At 37.5% G+C, this 19,674-nt stretch overlaps 1 protein-coding gene across 2 annotated transcripts in view; it reads left to right on the forward strand.

Annotated features, from left to right (window-relative positions):
• Positions 1-19,674, forward strand: part of kank1a (KN motif and ankyrin repeat domains 1a) — a 110,032-nt gene that overhangs the window by 85,658 nt on the left and 4,700 nt on the right. The window contains exons 4-10 of one of the 2 annotated variants that reach the window (XM_059336284.1): positions 517-3,135; positions 8,767-8,919; positions 13,092-13,200; positions 14,428-14,655; positions 14,740-14,827; positions 16,640-16,859; positions 19,154-19,296. In XM_059336284.1, the coding sequence (XP_059192267.1) occupies positions 517-3,135; positions 8,767-8,919; positions 13,092-13,200; positions 14,428-14,655; positions 14,740-14,827; positions 16,640-16,859; positions 19,154-19,296 (3,560 nt within the window). The remainder of the gene's footprint in view (positions 1-516; positions 3,136-8,766; positions 8,920-13,091; positions 13,201-14,427; positions 14,656-14,739; positions 14,828-16,639; positions 16,860-19,153; positions 19,297-19,674) is intronic. The other variant, XM_059336285.1, reaches the window with a different exon arrangement.

Below are 19,674 nucleotides of genomic sequence, written 5' to 3' on the forward strand. Positions count from 1 at the left end.
TTGGAACGGAATATATTGACTTTGTGTGTTTTTCTGACCCCTTTGGCTCGTCTCTTATCCAATCTTTGCAAACATCAGCCTGTTTATCTGTCACAAGCTGTCCACAAACCTCACCAGGGTGAAATTATACAAGTAAACCAACATTTTTGCTTTGCTTTTCTTTTTTTTTTTCTTTTTTAACGCCTCTTGCTGTTTTGTGTTTGCTTCGCATACTTGCATGTCACATAGTTTTGGGCTGACTTCAACCACCCCTCCTTGCCAAAAATTATTATCACTCACGCTTCTCCAGCAGAGACGTGAGAAACTTGAGACGTGTTTGTACTTGCACTTTTAAATTACGGTGATTGTCAGCGGCCGAGGAAACCCTTTAACCCTTTACCTGACAGCTCTGCTGCAAGGCAACAAATGCATCCTTTTTCAATTGTGATAGTTACTTGTCAAGTCATGATGCATTTGTCGAACATGCAGCAACACTAGAATCCAAACTCATATTTTGATTTTTCATCTCTGTTTCAGAAAGAGGACAAAGATGCCCGAGCACAGAGGACGAGAAGGACTCTGTGGCTCCCTACTATGTTGAGACTCCTTACGGTTATCAGCTAGACCTGGATTTCCTCAAATATGTCGACGACATTGAGAGGGGCAACACCATTAAGAAGCTGAGTATCCAGAGGAAGCCCAAAGTGGCCAAACCCTTGGCGGTGCCTCGGGGCAGCACCCAGGCTGAATGGACCTCCACGGACTCCCTGTCCTCCTCCAACAGCGACGGCAAGCAGTCCCCCGTCTTCTTCAGCTCCAGGCCGCAGGGCGCCGCGCCGCTGACCCCCACCCTCTCCAGAGCGACCTGTGAAACCCCCTCGCAGCAGTCCTACTTGAGCATCACGGAGCAGAAGCTGCTGCTGCCGCCTCCTTCGCCGAGGTTTGCCCCTCGCCACAACCCCCAGGTGGAGAAGACCCTCATGGAGACGCGTCTCCGTCTCGAGCAGGAGCGTCTGCTCATGCAGCCGCACAGCGAGCCGCCGATGCCCCGCCGCCGTCTCGCCAGCTTCGGCGGCATGGGCTCCAGCAGCTCGCTGTCCTCTTACTCCGGCTCCATGGCCCCGAGCCAGATTTCCCCCAGCACCCATCATCCCCTCCCCGTCAACGGCCACCTCCCCAACGGAGAGTACAACCTCTACTACCCGCCATCCGTGGGCAGCTCCATCCGCCACAGCCCCATGAGCTCGGGCATGGCCACGCCCGTGACCAACGTCAGCCCGCTGCACCTTCAGCAGATCCGGGAGCAGATGGTGGTGGCCTTAAAGAAGCTGAAAGAGTTGGAGGAGCAGGTGAAAACCATTCCTATCTTACAGGTTAAGATTGCCGTTCTTCAGGAAGAGAAAAGACAATTGGCGGCTCAGTCCAAAAATCAAGGTCCTGGTGGCTTTCGCAAGCGCTCCTACAGCGTCGGCAGCGCTGACCAAATGGAGAACCCGGGCCCCATCCAGAAGGAAACGGAGCTGCACATAATGGAGCCTGAAGCCCAGGAGCAGAACGCTCAGCGGCTGGAGGAGTTCAGGCGTCTGGCGGCTGAGGTCCAAGCTCTGGAGAAGACCACCCAGGACGGTAATGAAAACGAAACTCGGCCTCTGAAGACGACGCAGAACCAGGCCCACCAGAAGTCCATTGGCACCGTCACTGATGAAAACATGAACAACCTCCCGGTCACCCAGAGGACGAGTGAACATTGTCTGCGGGATGTGGGAGTATCGACGGAGCGGCGGGAAATGTGCAGCGCGGCGGTTGGCGTGACCGAGGCCATGCTGGGCATGACCACGGAGGCAGAGAGGGAGATCGAGCTGCAGCAGCAGACCATCGAATCCCTCAAGGAGAAGATCTACCGCCTGGAGGTGCAGCTGAAAGAAACGACTCACCAAATAGAGATGGGAAAGCTGAAGTTGGAGCTCCAAGCGGCCGGCGGGTCAAACAAGAAGAAAGCGGACAAAGGTCTAATGGCAAGGCCGGAGATGTACAACGCCTGCGTGGAGGCCAAAGTCCAGACACGCAGCCAGGGAGTGGGTGACGATCTGGACTTCAGCCACGCTAACGCAGCTAAAACTGTGCAGAGCCACACTGTAGGAGTGTCCTGTCGTCCCAGTGTGCAGAGTGTCGGTACGGGCCCAGAGATCCCGATGGACCGATGGGTGGTGCATGAGCGCGTGGACGTGAAAGACCAGTGTGTCGGGAGACGGGTGGAGACGTGCCACCAGCAGGTCGGCGTGGAGCTGAACGTTTGTGAAGTGGGAGTTAACACGGAGGAGTCGGTGGACAGCTTGGCTCTCTGCAAACCCATGACGGAGTTGATCAAAGAGTCGAGGTCGGTCGGCTGCGGAGATTGTTCGGTGGATGTGACCGTGAGTCCCGTCAAGACGCTGGTGACGCAAGGAACCGACCCGGATTATGTCATCAAAGTGGACTCTGGTGTCATGGCTGTTCCCGAGTCTGCAACTCAGCAGACCAATACGGAGACAGAAGTCGCAAGCAAATCCACAAACACAAAAACAGTCGTCCTGACAGACTCCTTCACGGACATGGAGCCGGTCACGACAAGCGACCAGCACACCAACACGGCCGTGGTTGAGACGCGGACGGTCGCCGCCGGAGATGGACTCATCAAAGATGTTCACTCAACGGCAAAGATGCGTTCGATTGCTGTGGGAACCACCACAGACGTGGAGTCATTCCTTGGCAAATCAAGCTCTGCTAAAACCAAAGAATGCGGGGTGGGACCAGTTAGTATCCATGAGAACTTCTTGGTGGGATTAAAAACCAGGAACATAGCGTGCGGGCCCTCCCAGCCGGCCGAACCTGTCCAACACGCTGTGGAGGTGGAGGCCGAGGCTGCACCGCTACAGGCTCAGGCCCAGAGCGGCGCTGGACTGGACCACTACATCGAGAGGGTGCAGAAGCTGCTGCAGGAGCAACAGATGCTGCTAGCGGAGAACTACAGCGAGCTCGCGGACGCTTTCGGGCAGCCCCAGTCCCAGTTTGGATCCCTCAACAGCCAGCTGGTCAGCACGCTCACGTCCATCAACTCGGTCATGAAGTACGGAAGCGCCGAGGACATCCTGAAGCTGCAGCTGGACGCAAACGAAGGTGAGAGGATGCTTATGGCTCCATGTGCTAACACATGCTAACACGTGCTAACTAGGGTTGTCACGATACTTAAATGTTCAACTCGATACCGATATTCGATACTCGATACCATTTTCGATACCACAAGGATAAAAACAGACCCCAAAATTTAACAGAAATATTTTTATTAACAAGAAAAATGCAACATGTAAAAATGAACAGAACCACAGGTTAAATATTTATAATAAAAAACAGTTGTGCAAAAATAAACTGCAACTATGATAACAAGCTTCAGCTACTCGATACTTTTGAAAATGAGTATCGTATCCGGATACAACGTTTTAGTATCGATACTTTTTTGAGTAGCTAACACATGCTGCATTCAGGGTTTGTACGGGTGCTTGAAATCCTTGAAAATGCTTGAATTTAAATGTTATATTTTCAAGGTTTAAAAAGTGCTTTGATTTTGGATAAAGTACTTGTAAATGCTTGAAATTCTTCCTGTATTTCTCTTGCAATCTGACTATATCCATCTATAGACTATAGATAATCACATGTTTAATGTAAAAAATAATGAGTAGCCTATCTGAAATGCAGAGCGTTCCTCCTAAAAGTGTAACACCATCTCTGTTGGTATGGTTCAGTGAAATCTCCCCTTTTAGTATGTAAGTACTCATCTAAAACATGCAATCTACAACAGGTGTAAGATACTGGAAAAGCTTGAAAATTTACCTGGAAAGTCCTTGAAAAATGCTTGAATTTGACCACTGCTAACGTGTACCAACCCTGTGCATAAATAAATGGCTGATGAGATAATTGGCTTAAAGTCATGCCAGGCAATCAGAGCATAGTTTCAAGGGCTGACAACGGATAATGCACACACACACTCGCACACAAACACACACAATATCTTGCACAATAGCTGTTGAGAAGGCTGTCATGTATTTATTGCCTGAGGGAGAGTTTAATTTATTTTCTTGTTTCGTTTCCACAGTTTATTGCACAATACATTAAACTAGTTTCATATGTCGGACTCTTATTGCAGTTTCTAGTTTGTACAGTAAGCTGAGACACATGAAGTTTATTCTGTTTTAGTCGTTACAATTCAAATGTTTTGGAGTTGTCGTGTCTTTGAGGCCGGACCTATTACCCCGAAGTAAAACATCTCAATTACACTCTCAAGTACCTCTTTAGACTTTTAAAAGTAGCAGCACTTAAAGGTGCCCTGTGGAGTTTTTCTGCAAAAACAACAAAACAGAGCTTTTGTTTGTTTACAAGAAATCCTGCATATTTTACTTCCATATTTACCAGCTTGCTGTCCTCTTCTTCTCTGCATTTTGCGGCATTTTTTCGTGTTACTTCACATGTAAAAACACACACAGAAAAAAACAACTCAATATATTAATTATATTAATAATGATAATATTTCTACTAGAGGCCAAAAACTCAGAGGGGAACCTTTTTAAACAGAGAGCCAAAAAGTGTCTAATTTCACCAGAAACAGAAAAATAGAAGCAGGTGAATCATTATCCTTTGGATTTGGAATTAGTTCATTTATTTGAATAAAGATCCATAAAAGAAAGAAAAATAGACATTATACACCAAGAACTGGAGGTCTACAAAAGATCTTACATTTTTTATTTATTCATGTTTTTTGAGGGATGCAAGGTTGTTATTTCCCATGATTCTTTTGAGGGGGAAAAAAAAAATTATTTATTAATAGTACTTACTTTATCAAGCACTTCATAAACAAGATATTAAAATGCAACACATTAAAACACAGGTAAATAGGCAATAAAATAATATAAAATTAGACCATAAACTAATGTAAAATATGAAAAATATTTAAAAAAATAAAAGATTAAAAAAATTGGGAAAATGTGTTTAAGTTGGCCATAAATAAAAAAATGTAGGTTTATTTTGATTTAAACACATTAAAACACGGGTAAATAGGCAATAAAATAATATAAAATTAGACCATAAACTAATGTAAAATATGAAAAATATTTTTAAAAATTGGAAAAAATATGTTTAAGTTGGCTGTAAAAAAAAATCAAGGTTTATTTTTAATTCAACACAATAAAACACAGGTAAATAAGCAATAAAAAAAATATAAAATTAGACCATAAACTAATGTAAAATATTTTTTTTAAAATGTAAACATAAAAAAAATTGGAAAAAATATGTTTAAATTGGCCGTACAAAAAAAAAATCAAGGTTTATTTTGAATTCATTCCATTCTATTAAATGTAAAATAAATGAATTTCCCTGCTGCAGGCCTGTTGAGAGGCATTATAACAGCTGAGGAGATAAAGAGTCAGATGTAGTTTAGGACTGAAGAACCGTACCGTAGAGGACCTGGTCTGGTCTGGTCTGGAGGGGGGTGTTGGTGGTTCCAGCGTTCACACAGCGTCTCCAGAGAACCCTGATTGGATCGGACAGGCCAAAGTTATCTCTGACCCTGAAAAATGCGGCGGGGGCTTTGGACGTGAACCAACAATGAGCTCATTTCTTTTTGGGAGCCGGTTAACGTGGCACCAATCGGCCTCTTGTTGTTTTTGCGGCCGCTGCTGCCTCCACTAACACCTCGCTGCTGCTGCTGCTGATTCATGGCTCCTTCTCACTTACATAACGCGCATTCATGCCGCCTGGCACAGGAACGCTGGCCGATTGTCTTGTGTTGTGTGCGAGCTTGTTTCGGGGTCAGTTTCTGGCCTCTTTTAGGAATGTAGGATCACAGACGGCGTCCCTGTTAACCCAAATAATGTTCTATGATTAATCACTGAAAACAGTGCAACAAGTGATGGAAGTTCAGTTCATCTACTCAAGTTATGGACTTAAGTACATTTTGGAGGGGCTTTAATTGAGTACAGGTACATTTCAAAAAATGAGGATATTGTGAAAAAGTTCAATATTTATTGTCGTATTGTCGTATATTATATAGATTCATTACACATAGAGTGACTTTTTTTTCTGAGACACTGAGTTTTGTGTTTTCATTCTCTCTAAGCCAGAATCATCAAAAATAAAATAAAAAACAGGCTTGAAATATTTCACTCTGTGTAATTAATCTATATAAGGTATGACTTTCAGTTTCTGAAATGACTGACAAATATATTGAACTTTTTCATGATATTCTATTTTTTTGAGATGTAATCTATAAAATGACTGAGTGTAAATGGATTTATCGTCCTTTCTTACCAAGAATATGCATAAAATGACCAAAAGAGACAAAAAATACCAAGAAAATGCATAAAATTACCAAAAAAGGATGTAAAATGACCAAAAAAGACACAAAATTACCAAAAAAGACCCAAAATTACCAAAAAAAAAACACAACATAGCCAAGAATATACACAAAATTACGGAAAAAAAAACACGAAATTACCAAAAGAGACACGACATAACCAAGAAAATACATAAAATGACCAAAAAGACACAGAAATTACTAAAAAGAGACACAAAATTACCGAAAAAAGACACAAAATACCAAAAGAGTTGGCCGCCTTTTGCATGAATTACTGCATTAATACAGCGTTGACTTCAGAAAACACAGTGGACCAACAGAAAGGACATCACAAGAAAAACAGGCTTCAAATATTTCACTCTGTGTAATGAATCTATATAATTTATTAGTTTCACTTTCTGAAGGGATTGACAAAAGATATAGAACTTTTTTTATGATATTCAGATTTTTTGAGATGTACCATTTAATGCAACTCTATACTTCTACTCAGACGAGTTTCATTTGTTACTTTGCACATTTTGGGATTCTCTTAATAATGGTAATAATTATCCTACTTCCTTAAGATAAATAAAATCTTGAATTAGTAAATAAATGCGTTAATGGATCTGAATACTTCTTCCATCACCGCTGGAGACGATTAAAGTGACAGTTGGAGTGGATTTCTTTTGTACAAGGAGTCCCAAAAAAAGTTTCTCCTTTAAACAGTCGCTCCTTTTTTGTCCATTTTTTGAGATGTAACAGAGGTAAACACTAACATGCCAACTTGTCTTTACAATATGTTAGTGGTTTAACCCTTAATATTTTATATGTTGCCAATATTAGAAGAAAAAAGGAGTGCTCCACTCTCTCTACATATTAATCTGTTTACTCTTTCACAGCCTCTAATTACAACCTGTCTTGTCCTCTCCTCTCCGCTCTGTGTAAACAAACTGCAGTGATTTTTTTTTTTTGGTCCTGTGACTTTTGGTCTCAGCTGAGTCATTCTAGGCTTCCCAGAAGAGCAGAATTTTACGGGATCTAGTTAGAGCAAAAGGTTTATTTTTGGTCAAACTTTAAATGAGACATGTAGAATAAAGTGATTTTTGAAGAAATAAATCAACATTTTAAGCTAAAATGTGTTTATTTGTCACACACTATCCATCAGACGACCGTCAAAAAACTTTCAACCCTGATTCCAAAGATATTGGTACACTGTAACGCAAATAAAAACTTAGGAGTTCAAAGTTTATATTTAGGAGTTTTCTGAGTGGTATATACACTACAGGCCAAAAAAATCTTCCTCTTTCTTTCTAAATCTTTATTTAAATACTACTTGTGTAAATGCAGACATTAAAATAAACACCCAATTTTAAAGAATTTATCTGTAAAATAACTTACGGTTGTTTTACTAATTTGACTGTAAGTGTTTGGGCAACTTTTGCTGCCAGACTTTTTACGGCTTTTCTTATTTATTTATTTATTTATTTATTTATTTATTTATTTATTTATTTATTTATTTATTACAGTGCAGCAACTCCACAGCTTGTTTTTTTTTTAGTTTCAGCTCTGTGGTTTAAATTCATCTCCACACACCTTTTTATGTGCATTTTTAATTTGTGCATTGTTAATACTAAAAGCTTATTTACACTAAGCTGAATCTGAAATATTTCATGTTGAGATGGAGAACATGTGATAACTGTTAGTTTTTTGCCCTAAACCTAGGTCAGTGGTTTTGTAGCCTAAATTCAACAAAACTGCAGCCTTTTTTTTAACAACCTTGAACCGTAGGTGTATGTGAATGCTCCACTTTTCTCTCTTTTTCATCCAATATCTAATAATAAAAAAAACAGGGCTGATATCCTGCTACCAAGTCTGAATCTTTAAAAAAAAACAATCTTTATTTAAATACTACTTGTTTAAAGGAACACTCCACCGTTTTTTCATATTAAAACATGTTATTCGGGTAAGTAAGACGAGTTGATACAGACCTCTTGCGTCTCAATGCGTGCACTCAATCGCCCTGGCGCGCGGCGCCACTTGGCTAGCACTTAGCTTAGCCCAGTTCATTCATTAGGATCCAAACAGATGGACAGTTAGAAGCGACCAAACTCCTCCACGTTTTCCCTATTTAAATACAGCTACACGAGTAGTTAAACGACCAAGTATGGCAACACAAAATAAAACGTGGCTCTTTTCTAAGCGGATAAAAAGGATAACTATAATGTATGGCGGAATAGCACTTGGGAGCACTTCGACTCGGCGCAGTAATATCATCACTCCTGAAAAATCTTCTCCCCTCCTTTAAATGCTTCCTAACTTTTGGCCTGTAGTGTGTATATATTAGGTGTGAGAAAGATGAAGGTAGTTGATGGTGTATTTACTTGGTGCATGGTAACTTGTACTGACTTTCTTCTTCTCCTCTCCAGAGGGCGTCCAGCAGCAGCGGACGGAGCGTTCTCACATGGAGAAGACTTCCTTCAGCCTGACTTCTGCAGACAAACCTGCACAGCAGCAGCAGCAGATGAGCGCCGCCGAGCAGAAGAGCCGCATGGACCTGCAGATGTCTACAGCGCTGCATGGTACTGACTCTCTTTGGCCCTAAGAAACTCCTCCGTTGATGTTATCTGTGTGTTTTATAGGATATTTATCCTGCTGGAATATCAAAAAAACAACAAAAAACGTCTCATTGTTTGACTTTTAAGTCCAGCGTGCTGCTGCACGGAGCCTGCAGATGAAAAGCAGAGCTGGAGGCTGTTATTAGTGAGCAGATCTGATGTTTTTGCAGAAAGGCAGGGATAGTTATCTGACCAGATTACAAGGTTTTGGTTAGCTTACTAAAAATGCATTCTCTAAACACGAGATGGACTTCTTCGGTGGTGACGTGGATCGTATTACAGTTGGTCTGGAAATAGCTGCAGATTTTTTATGCTTACATTTTTTTCTGGAAGAGCCTAAAATATGTCTGCTGAACAATCACCTCAGTGTCCTTAAGGGGTTTCACAGGAACCTCTTATATAAACCTGCAGCTTTTAGAAGATCTTATAGAACATGATGCATGCAACATGATACAGAAATACTCGAGTAAAAGTCTTGTATTTAACTATCCAGTGGACCTGCAGCTGCAGCTTTTCAAAGACCTTATAGAACATGATGCATCTGGAGAACATCTTGAGCGGTAAAATTAAAGATAAACATGAATGCAACAATAATATTAATATCCAAAAACATCATATATTATGGTTAAACACTGACGGTAACATTTCACTGCAAAATGAGAACTTTTACCAAGTAAATGCACCATCAACTACCTTTATTTTTCTCACACCTAATACGTTCTGCTCATATAAACCAGCATCACATTCTCACAATAAATAAACTGGAAACAGCAGTTTGGTGTTGTTGCTTTTCGTCAATTTATTTTGAAATGTCCCCAAAAAACAGAAGGGGAAGTATTCAAATCTTTTACTAGAGTAAAAGTAGCAGTACTCGTGTAGAAATACTCAAGTAAAAGTCCTGTATTTAACTAAACCAGTGGAGCAACTATTATCTTTATCAATAACTCCATATTTCCATTTGATTTAGTACACAATTACACAACATTTCATTAAAACAAACATTTTTTTTAAATGTCTGTTGTCTGTCTAAAGCACAAATATATTTCATTTACAATAATATAACAACCAAACTGTCACATTAAAGAAGCTGGAAGGTGTTTGGTGTTGTTGCTTTTAGTCAATTTATTTTCTGTTTTTGGACGTTTTAGCTCTGAAAGTCACTGAACTAAATCCCTCATTTATTCCTCATTTGATATGAAATGTCCTAAAAACCAACAGTGGACGTATTCAGACCTTCTACTGAAGTAAAAGTAACAATGCTATAGTGAAATAATTATTTTGCTCTTTTAATTTAAGTAAGATTTTGAATGCAGGACTTGCAGCATTAGCATCAAAAGTACTGAAAGTTTTGCAGAATGGTCCATTTTAATGACTCATATATTCTATATAATCATATGTGTATATATATATATATATATATATATATATATTACTTTATTTTTTTATTAAAAAAATTCAGATAAAAAAATATTCCTGACCTTGATCCAAAACGATAAAAAATAAAATAAATATACAAAAATAATAATTAATAAAATAAAAGTCTTCAACAGGTTGCATAGTTTTAATTCCTGACCTTGTGCCAAAAAACAAAAAAAAAGATAAATATTTTTTTTGAAACTTTTTGTTGTCTTAAAGCAGTGAGGAAACACTGGAGGCAGCTTAGAAATTAATTAAATAAAAAATAATAACATTTTTAAATTTTTTATTTTATTTATTTTATTTTATTTTTATTATTTTAAATTTTGTTTTGTTTTGTTTTGTTTTTTGGTCATTTTGTGACCAAAAGAAGATGTAAAAAGACACAAAATGATTGAAAAAAGACACAAAAAAGACAAAAAAAAATAAATATATATATATATATATACTAATAAATAGTAGCAAAATAAATAAATAATAAAGATGTTATAACACTAAGATGCATGAGCAGAAAAAATCTCTAAAAATGGTTCAGGTTAAAGCCAAATTAAAAAGAAAAGTCTTCAGTTTGTTCTTAAGAATATGAACAAACATCATCATCATCATCATCATCAGCTCCACCTGTCAAAACACGGGAAACGTGCTGAATGACTCGACTACTGAGGACGTGAACATGCTAATGTAGACGTATGCTACTGCATGTTGATACACGAACACACACACACACACACACACACACACACACACACACACACACACGCAGAGCGAGCCGTGCCTGCAGCAGTAGGAGAGGCCTCTGCAGGTCTTGGCAGATGTGCTGAATGTTTCTGGCTCTCGGCTGGTATTTGGGTTTTCGAGGCCTGTGTTTAAAATGACTGAGATACTTTCAGGCTTTGGGGAAACTTCCAGCTCCTCGCTGAGAGACAGAGAGAGAAAGAGAGAGAGAGAGAGAGAGAGAGAGAGAGAGAGAGAGAGAGAGAGAGAGAGCGCTCTGAAAGGAGCGTGAGACGGACCCTTAATGTCTCCTGTCCTCTCTGCCAGAGCTCTGAATCATGTGAGAGAAGCTCCAGCGGCTCGTTGAGGCGTTAGCGGGTCGTTTGTTAATGAACTCAGCGGCTGGTTAGTGATGTTGTGCTGCTGTTAACTGGAGGAGACTTTTAATGCTGCAGCAGAGGAGATTTTATTAGAAGAATTAGAGTTTAAAAATGTAATAAAAGAACAAGCCGGGCTGGCTGATATGGACCAAAAGTCCTATCTTGATATATTTAGGCTGAATATCGATATACGATATATATCCTGATATTTTTATCCCAAAGTGAGAGCAAATGGTCAGTCAAAAGTCAAGTATGACATGTCACAAGTAGTTAATTTAAGTTTATTTAAGTGGGCATAAATACTGTATAACAGGAGTACTTTTTTTTTTTTTTTTTTTAAATCAAAGCTCCATAAAGTGCACATTTAAATAAATAAAAAATCTTTTTAAAAACAGCCTATGAAACAAAATAGGTCATTTTTTTCCTGAAATAAACATATTTATATGAGAAAAGAATAACAAACATTACAAACAAACTTAATATGGCAAACTCTAGTAAGAATTTGAACTATATCGATATATGCGATATGGTCTAATTCCATATCACAGTTAAAAATATATTGATATATCTTTGATATAAATATATCTTCCAGCCCTAAGAACAAGCAAATACACAGTAGAGCTGCAGGGATAAGTCGAAGGACAGAAAATAATTTGGAGCTATTTTTTATCATAGAATAATCATCATTTTAAGCAAAATAATCCAATAATTTCTTCATCACATGCCTTTTAAATGTGAGAATTTGATACTTTTCTTTGTCCTACATGATAATAAATTGAATTATTTGGATTTTTGGACTGTTTTGTTGGATCTGGGAAGTTATATAGGGCATGTTTAACTATTTTCTCACATTTATTGATGAAACGATTCTAGGAAAGAACTGACTTTTTAATCACTGATTTAAATCATTGTTTGCAGCCCTGGTTTGTAAAGAATCTTGACAATTTTCTATTGATCGGATTTATAACTCATAATTACATCTATTTTGCACACCTTACAGCAGTTTACACACTGTATGCATGCAAATCTTTTACTTTTTACTCTTATTTTGGTAATTGTCTAGTCATATTCTTTAGGTTATTTTGAAAAATAAAGTATCTATCAATATTGCAATATGGACTGGTGCATTATCCAAAAAGAAGGAAGGTTAAATATTTGTAAAAAGGCAAATATTTATCAAAATACCATTCTGAAACAAGTATTGTGCTGCAGATATATCCAAATCTACAAATCATATTCTACAGACTGAAAAAAACATTTTTTCTTTAAAGATCCTTGCAAAATATCACACAATGATCATTTTAATATTTTTTCAATGAGAGTTATGACGCAAAAGTGATTATTCCCTCAAATATTTTAAATCATCACAATATCAGTCAACATAATTAGATATTTTTCCACATTTTTGCAGCCGTGACACCTGAAGAATCCCAGTTCATCTTTAAGATATGATTTAAAAATAAGATTTTAAATAAAGCAGCTGTTGCCTCATAAGGTTTTATCAAAGCAACATCTAAAACTTAAAGAAACCTGTTTGTTTTTATCCATAAACTCCAGATAAATGTAGGTTTTTTTTTCTTTAATGTGATCTTCTGGTCTAAGTTGTGTTCCTGTTGTGCTCTTCAGGGCAGCCGTGCAGCCAGAGCACCCTGAAGTCCATCATGAAGAAGAAAGATGGCCGCCCCGACTCCAACGGCACCAAGAAGAACCTGCAGTTTGTCGGAGTGAACGGAGGGTGAGCCGCAAAATACATAATCTGTTTAAATATTCTAGACAGTTATTAAAATAATGTTATTTACCGTTTTAGGATGCCTACAGGTACATCTAATAAAATTAGAATATCGTGGAAAAGTTAAATATTTTTTGTCAATTATTCAGAAAGTGAAACTCGTACATTATATAGATTCATTACACATAGAGTGAAATATCTCAAGCCTGTTTTTCTTGTAATTTTGATGATTCTGCCTTAGAGATAATGAAAACACATTTTCATCTTTAAAACAATCTATAAAATGACTGAGTGTAAATGGATTTATTGTCCTTTGTTCCCAAGAAAATGCATAAAATGACCAAAAAAGACACAAATTACCAAAAGAGTTGGGCTTTTTACTGCATTAATACAGTGTTGACTTCAGAAAACCCAGAGGAGCAACAGCAGCAGAGGACATGAACCAAACCACCACTGACCCAGGACCAGCATATTACACTCACCAGCAATATTCTACTTTATACTGACACACTGAGTTTTGTGTTTTCATTATCTCTAAGCCAGAATCATCACGATTACAAGAAAAAAATAACACATTTACGAGAAGAAAAAATCTCAAATTTACAATCAAAAAAATTCAAATTTCTAAGAAAAAAAATCACAAATTTAAGAGAGAAAAAAAACAAAATTATGATTTAAAAAATCTAAAATTTATGAGAAAAAGACAAATTTACAAGGAACAATGACATTTAAGAGAAAAAAAATCACAAATTTAAGAGAAAAAAATACAAAATTATGATTAAAAAAATCAAAAATGTATGAGAAAAAGACAAATTTACAACGAAAAAATCACAAATATATGAGAAAAAAATCACAAATATGAGAAAAAAATTACATATATGAGAAAAAAATCACAAATTTAAGAGAAAACTCATAAATTTACAACTTCTTCACAATATTCTACTTTTATACTGACACACTGACTTTAGTGTTTTCATTATCTCTAAGCCAGAATCATCAAAATGACAAGAAAAACAGGCTTGAAGTATTTCACTCTGTGTAATGAATCTATATAATGTATGAGTTTCACTTTCTGAAATAATTGACAAAAAATTTCTTTTAATTTTTTTAGATGAACCTGAACATTTTAAAAGACTCTTGTGTTGATGTTCTTCCCTCATAAACTGAGGCTTGTTAACTTTTAGTGGAGTGTTTTTTTAAATGTGTGGTTTTTATCGCCCCCTGGTGGCGAAGCAGGTATGAGACGACGTCGAGCGACGACTCCAGCTCAGAGGACAGCAGCTCCTCGGGGTCGGACGAAGAGGAGGAGGAGGAGGAGGAGGAGGAGGAGGGAAAGGAGGAGCAGGGAAACAAGAAGGTGGATGGGAGGAGCACCAGGGAGGAGTTCCAGCCCGAAGGAGCCGAGGACGTGAAGAAGAAGGAGGAAGAGGAAAGTTCAGAGAAGCAGGAGATGAGAGAGAGGTTTGTTACAGACTCATGGTTTATAGTATCTGATCATGTTTAAATAATAAAGTTTATTAATGTTTATTAATGTTTCTCTCTCAGATACGAGCTGAGTGAGAAGATGTTAGCAGCCAGCAACGTTCTCAAAACTCACCTGAGTGACACAAAAGCTGTGAGCAGTAAAGATCTGGTGAGGAGGCTTTTCTTTCTCTTGTGGGGTTTTTTTAAAATCATAATCTCTGCTTACAACTGTGATCGACTGTATTTTATTTATTTATTTTTTTTTCAACTTTTTTTTTTTTTTTCCCTCATTTTTTTACAGACACCAGACACATTTACAAGTACACGTTTACATAAAAAGGTCATTTAAGTTGTATTAACTTATATATTTCCAAATAAAAAGTTGACAGATGTAAGATATTCATTAAAAAAATAAAATAAAATAAAATATATATATATATATGTATATATATATATATATGTATATATATATATATATATATATATATATGTATATGTATATATATATATATATATATGTATATATATATATATATGTATATATATATATATGTATATATGTATATATGTATATATATATATATATGTATATATATATGTATATATATATATATATGTATGTATATATATGTATATATGTATATATATATATATGTATATATGTATATGTACCCAAACCTGTATACACTCTTCAATAGTAAAAAAAAAAAAAATAATAAACAGAGACGGGGAAAAAATAAAAATATATATATTTTTTTTAAATAAGTTCTTTCCTTCTACTAAGAGCACTTCTATAACTTGCCCTCAGACTTTGTGTTCTGGTTAAAAATAATCAATAAATGGTTGCCAAATTCTATAGAACTTTTTTTTCCTGATTTCAGTAAGAATCTGATTTTCTCCAGCTCTAAATGTCTGGTAGACATTTTCCATGGTTTTCTTGATAATGATTTTTGTCACCAGCAAGAAAACCATGTTAAATGTCTAGATATCAGCTCTTAAATTAAACCCTTATCAGCTGTTTTTGTTGTTATCATTATATTTGTCCAAACAAATGAACCTTTAGTTGCACCAGGCATTAAAATGAATAAGATATTGAAGAAAACAATGGTGGTCTAACCTTTTTTTTTCCATGACTGTAGTTCAATATGTGCAACATGTAGAGCAGGGGTCTCAAACTCAAATTACCTGGGGGTATGACCAAAAAAAGACACTAAATGACACAAAAAGACACGAAATTACAAAAAAAAAGACACAAAGTGACTGAAAAAACACTAAATTACTTAAAAAAGAAACAAAATGACCAAAAAAAGACACAAAATTACTAAAAAAAGATGCAAAATGACAGAAAAAAAATTACTTAAAAAAAAGACACAAAATGACCAAAAAAAGACACAAAATTACATTAAAAAAAGACACAAAATGACAGAAAAAAAACCAAATTACTTTAAAAAAAAGACACAAAATGACCCAAAAGACACAAAATTACAAAAAAAGACACAAAGTGACTGAAAAACCACTAAATTACTAAAAAAAGACACAAAATGATTTTAAAAAGACACAAAATTACCAAAAAAGACACGCAATTATTCAAAAATACACACAATTATTAAAAAAAAGACAAATTACCAAGAAAAGTAATTAAAGGGACCTTCCACACACAACACAGTAAAGTGCCATTCATATAAAACTCACATTAAACTTTCATATCAAGGTGGGGGCCACAAAATATCGTCACGAGGGCCGCAATTGGCCTGCGGGCCGCGAGTTTGAGACCCATGATATAGAGACTCAATTTTTCCCCCAATATTTCAGACACTTGTGGACACTAGGAGAAGTGTTGTGTGTCTATAAATGTCATTAAAACGCCCTGTTTTAAACATCTCTATTTAGTTCCGTTTGAGTGTCAGCTTCCTGTGTGTAACGTCTCCCTCCTCTCCCTCCTCTCCCTCCTCTTCCTCCTCTTCCTCCTCTTCCTCCTCAGAGAGCTTGTCTCAACACGGTGCAGCATGAGTGGTTCCGTGTGTCCAGCCAGAAGTCGGCCATGGCGCCCATGGTGGAGGACTACCTGGCGGCCTTCGGGAGCGTCTCTCCGGCCGTGCTGCGCCACATCGTCAACATGGCCGACGGCAACGGCAACACGGCGCTCCACTACAGCGTGTCACACTCCAACTTCCAGGTGGTGAAGAAGCTGCTGGATGCAGGTGAGCAGCTAACACAAAATGACAAAAAAAAAGACACAAAAATGACAAAAAAAGACACTAAATTACTTTAAAAAGACACAAAATGACAAAAAAAGACACAAAAATGACAAAAAAGACACAAAATTACTAAAAAAAGACACACAATGACAAAAAAAGACACAAAAATGACAAAAAAAGACACTAAATTACTTTCAAAAGACACAAAATGACAAAAAAGACACTAAATTACTTTAAAAAGACACAAAATGACAAAAAAAGACAAAAAAGACACAAAATGACAAAAAAATGACAAAAAAAGACACTAAATTACTTTAAAAAGACACAAAATGACAAAAAAAAGACACAAAATTACAAAAAAGATGCAAAATGACCAAGAAAAGACACAAAATGACCAAAAAAAGACACAAAATTACAAAAAAGATGCAAAATGACTGAAAAAACACTAAATTACTTTAAAAAATACACAAAATTACCAAAAAAAGACAAAAAATTGCCAAAAAAAGTAATCAAAGGGACCTTCCACACACAACACGGTAAAGTGCCATTCATATAAAACTCACATTAAACTTTCATATCAAGGTGGGGGCCACAAAATATCGTCACGAGGGCCACAATTGGCCCGCAGGCCGCGAGTTTGAGCCCCATGCTCTAAAGGCTTCAGCAGCATGTGTTGTATTTCCTGTTGGTGTTGAGTAAACATGGAAAGGAATCCTGTTTTTACCGTTTCTAAAATGTTTCAAAGCTTTTCCTACTTCAGAGATGACCTTTGACCCTCTGGGACCACTGGGGACATTTTCAGCCATATTTGTCATTTTTCACTTTTGTTTTGGCAATAATTTTGGCTGTGATGCTGCAAGTGACATGATTTTTGGAAGAAGGATTTCTTTCTTGATATATTTTGAAATTCAAATTCATTTTTTTCTAATGGGTCTATAATAGTGGTGTTTACTTGTTCCAGAGTATTTTAGGTACTTTTCCTCAGCTGAAGGACCTGAACCCTTCCTCCTCCTCCTCCTCCTCCTCCTCCTCCTCCTCCTCCTGGTCTCTCTGAAGGCTCAATAGAGTGATGAGGTCCGGCCACTCGCTGCTCTAAAAGCCTTTTGTCCTCTGGGCCTTTTGTCTCCTTGTGCTGTGTGACAGCGGATCCTCCCCCCTGGTCCATTCTAGTCTTTGTCCTCCCAGTTCCTCAGAGTTCTCCTCCCCTCAGACACCTTCACCTCCCGTCTCATGTCCTCTGGTGTCTCGTCTCTCCGGCGAGGACGAGTCCTTTAAGGTGCAGACACAAAGCGTCCCGGCCTGAGAGAAGTCCCACAGTCCTCCTGCGTTATTGGTTGTTGAGTGACGGGCAGCGACAAGTCAATCACCTCGAGAGTCTCCAGGAGACCACCCACTCTGGAAAAGTTTCCCTCAAGCTGCTGCTGCCAAAGAGTGTTTTAACCCGTTTAAGGCGGGAAAGTATTACCGCATTTCTACCATTAAAACCTGTTGGGAGCTGTTGTGTTATTCTACCATTAAAGCCGGGAAAGAGGATACGTCGTTTTGTAGTATTTGTAGTTTTTTCACCTATTTTCAGTCTCTTGGCCAATGAAATGCATCAGAATACATGTGGGAGTGTCGCAATGCAACATGGGAGTTTTCCAGAACTTTGAAATCATCACCAAAAAAAGACACAAAATGACCAAAAAAAGACACAAAATGACCCAAAAAAGACACAAAAAGACACAAAATGACTAAAAAAAGACACCAAATGACTAAAAAAAGACACAAAATGACTAAAAAAAGACACAAAATGACTAAAAAAAAAGACACAAAATGACCAAAAAACAGACACAAAATGATCAAAAAAGACACAAAATGACCAAAAAACAGACACAAAATGATCAAAAAAGACACAAAATGACTAAAAAAAGACAAAATGACCAAGAAAAGACACAAAATGACCAAAAAACAGACACAAAATGATCAAAAAAGACACAAAATGACAAAAAGACACAAAAAGACACAAAATGACCAAAAAAAGACTAAAAAAAAGACACAAAATGACTAAAAAAAGACACAAAATGATCAAAAAAGACACAATGATCAAAAAAGACACAAAATTACTAAAAAAAGACACAAAATTACTAAAAAAAAAAGACACAAAATGACTAAAAAAAGACACAAAATGACCAAAAAAGACACAAAATGACAAAAAAAAAGACACAAAATGACCAAAAAAGACACAAAATGACCAAATAAAGAAACAAAATGACAAAAAAAAGTCTAAACTGTGTGTGTGTGTGTGTGTGTTTCAGATGTGTGTAACGTGAACCAGCAGAACAAGGCGGGCTACACCCCCATCATGCTGGCTGCGCTGGCCGCCGTGGAGTCGCCCAAAGACATGCGTATCGTAGAGGAACTCTTCAGCAAAGGAGACGTCAACGCTAGAGCCAGCCAGGTCAGTGACGAGAGGTCAAAGGTCAGCAGCCAGCAGCACAGGAGGCAGTTTAATAGGCAGAGAAACACAGGTCATGTTTTTAAAGACTCTGTTATAGTGGGCTCTGGTCATACAACTAAATATTAGTTCAGTGATTCACAGGGTTGCTAAATCCTAGAAGAAGAAAAACGTTTTTACAAAATAGTTTTGAGTTTGTAAAGTCAACTAGTTGCCCAATTGCACAGCCTTAAGAGCTGCATATCACAAATCTACTGCACCTACTGGTACCTTGTTTACCATGTAGCAATAAAAAATATACTAAAAACCTGATTAATCTGGTTGGTCTCATTGGACTGCTGTTATATTGAACACTACTGTATAGGGAGCATTAGTTGGAAA

Source organism: Centropristis striata, chromosome 7 (assembly GCF_030273125.1).
Source record: "Centropristis striata isolate RG_2023a ecotype Rhode Island chromosome 7, C.striata_1.0, whole genome shotgun sequence".
In the NCBI taxonomy this organism is placed as follows: domain Eukaryota; kingdom Metazoa; phylum Chordata; class Actinopteri; order Perciformes; family Serranidae; genus Centropristis; species Centropristis striata.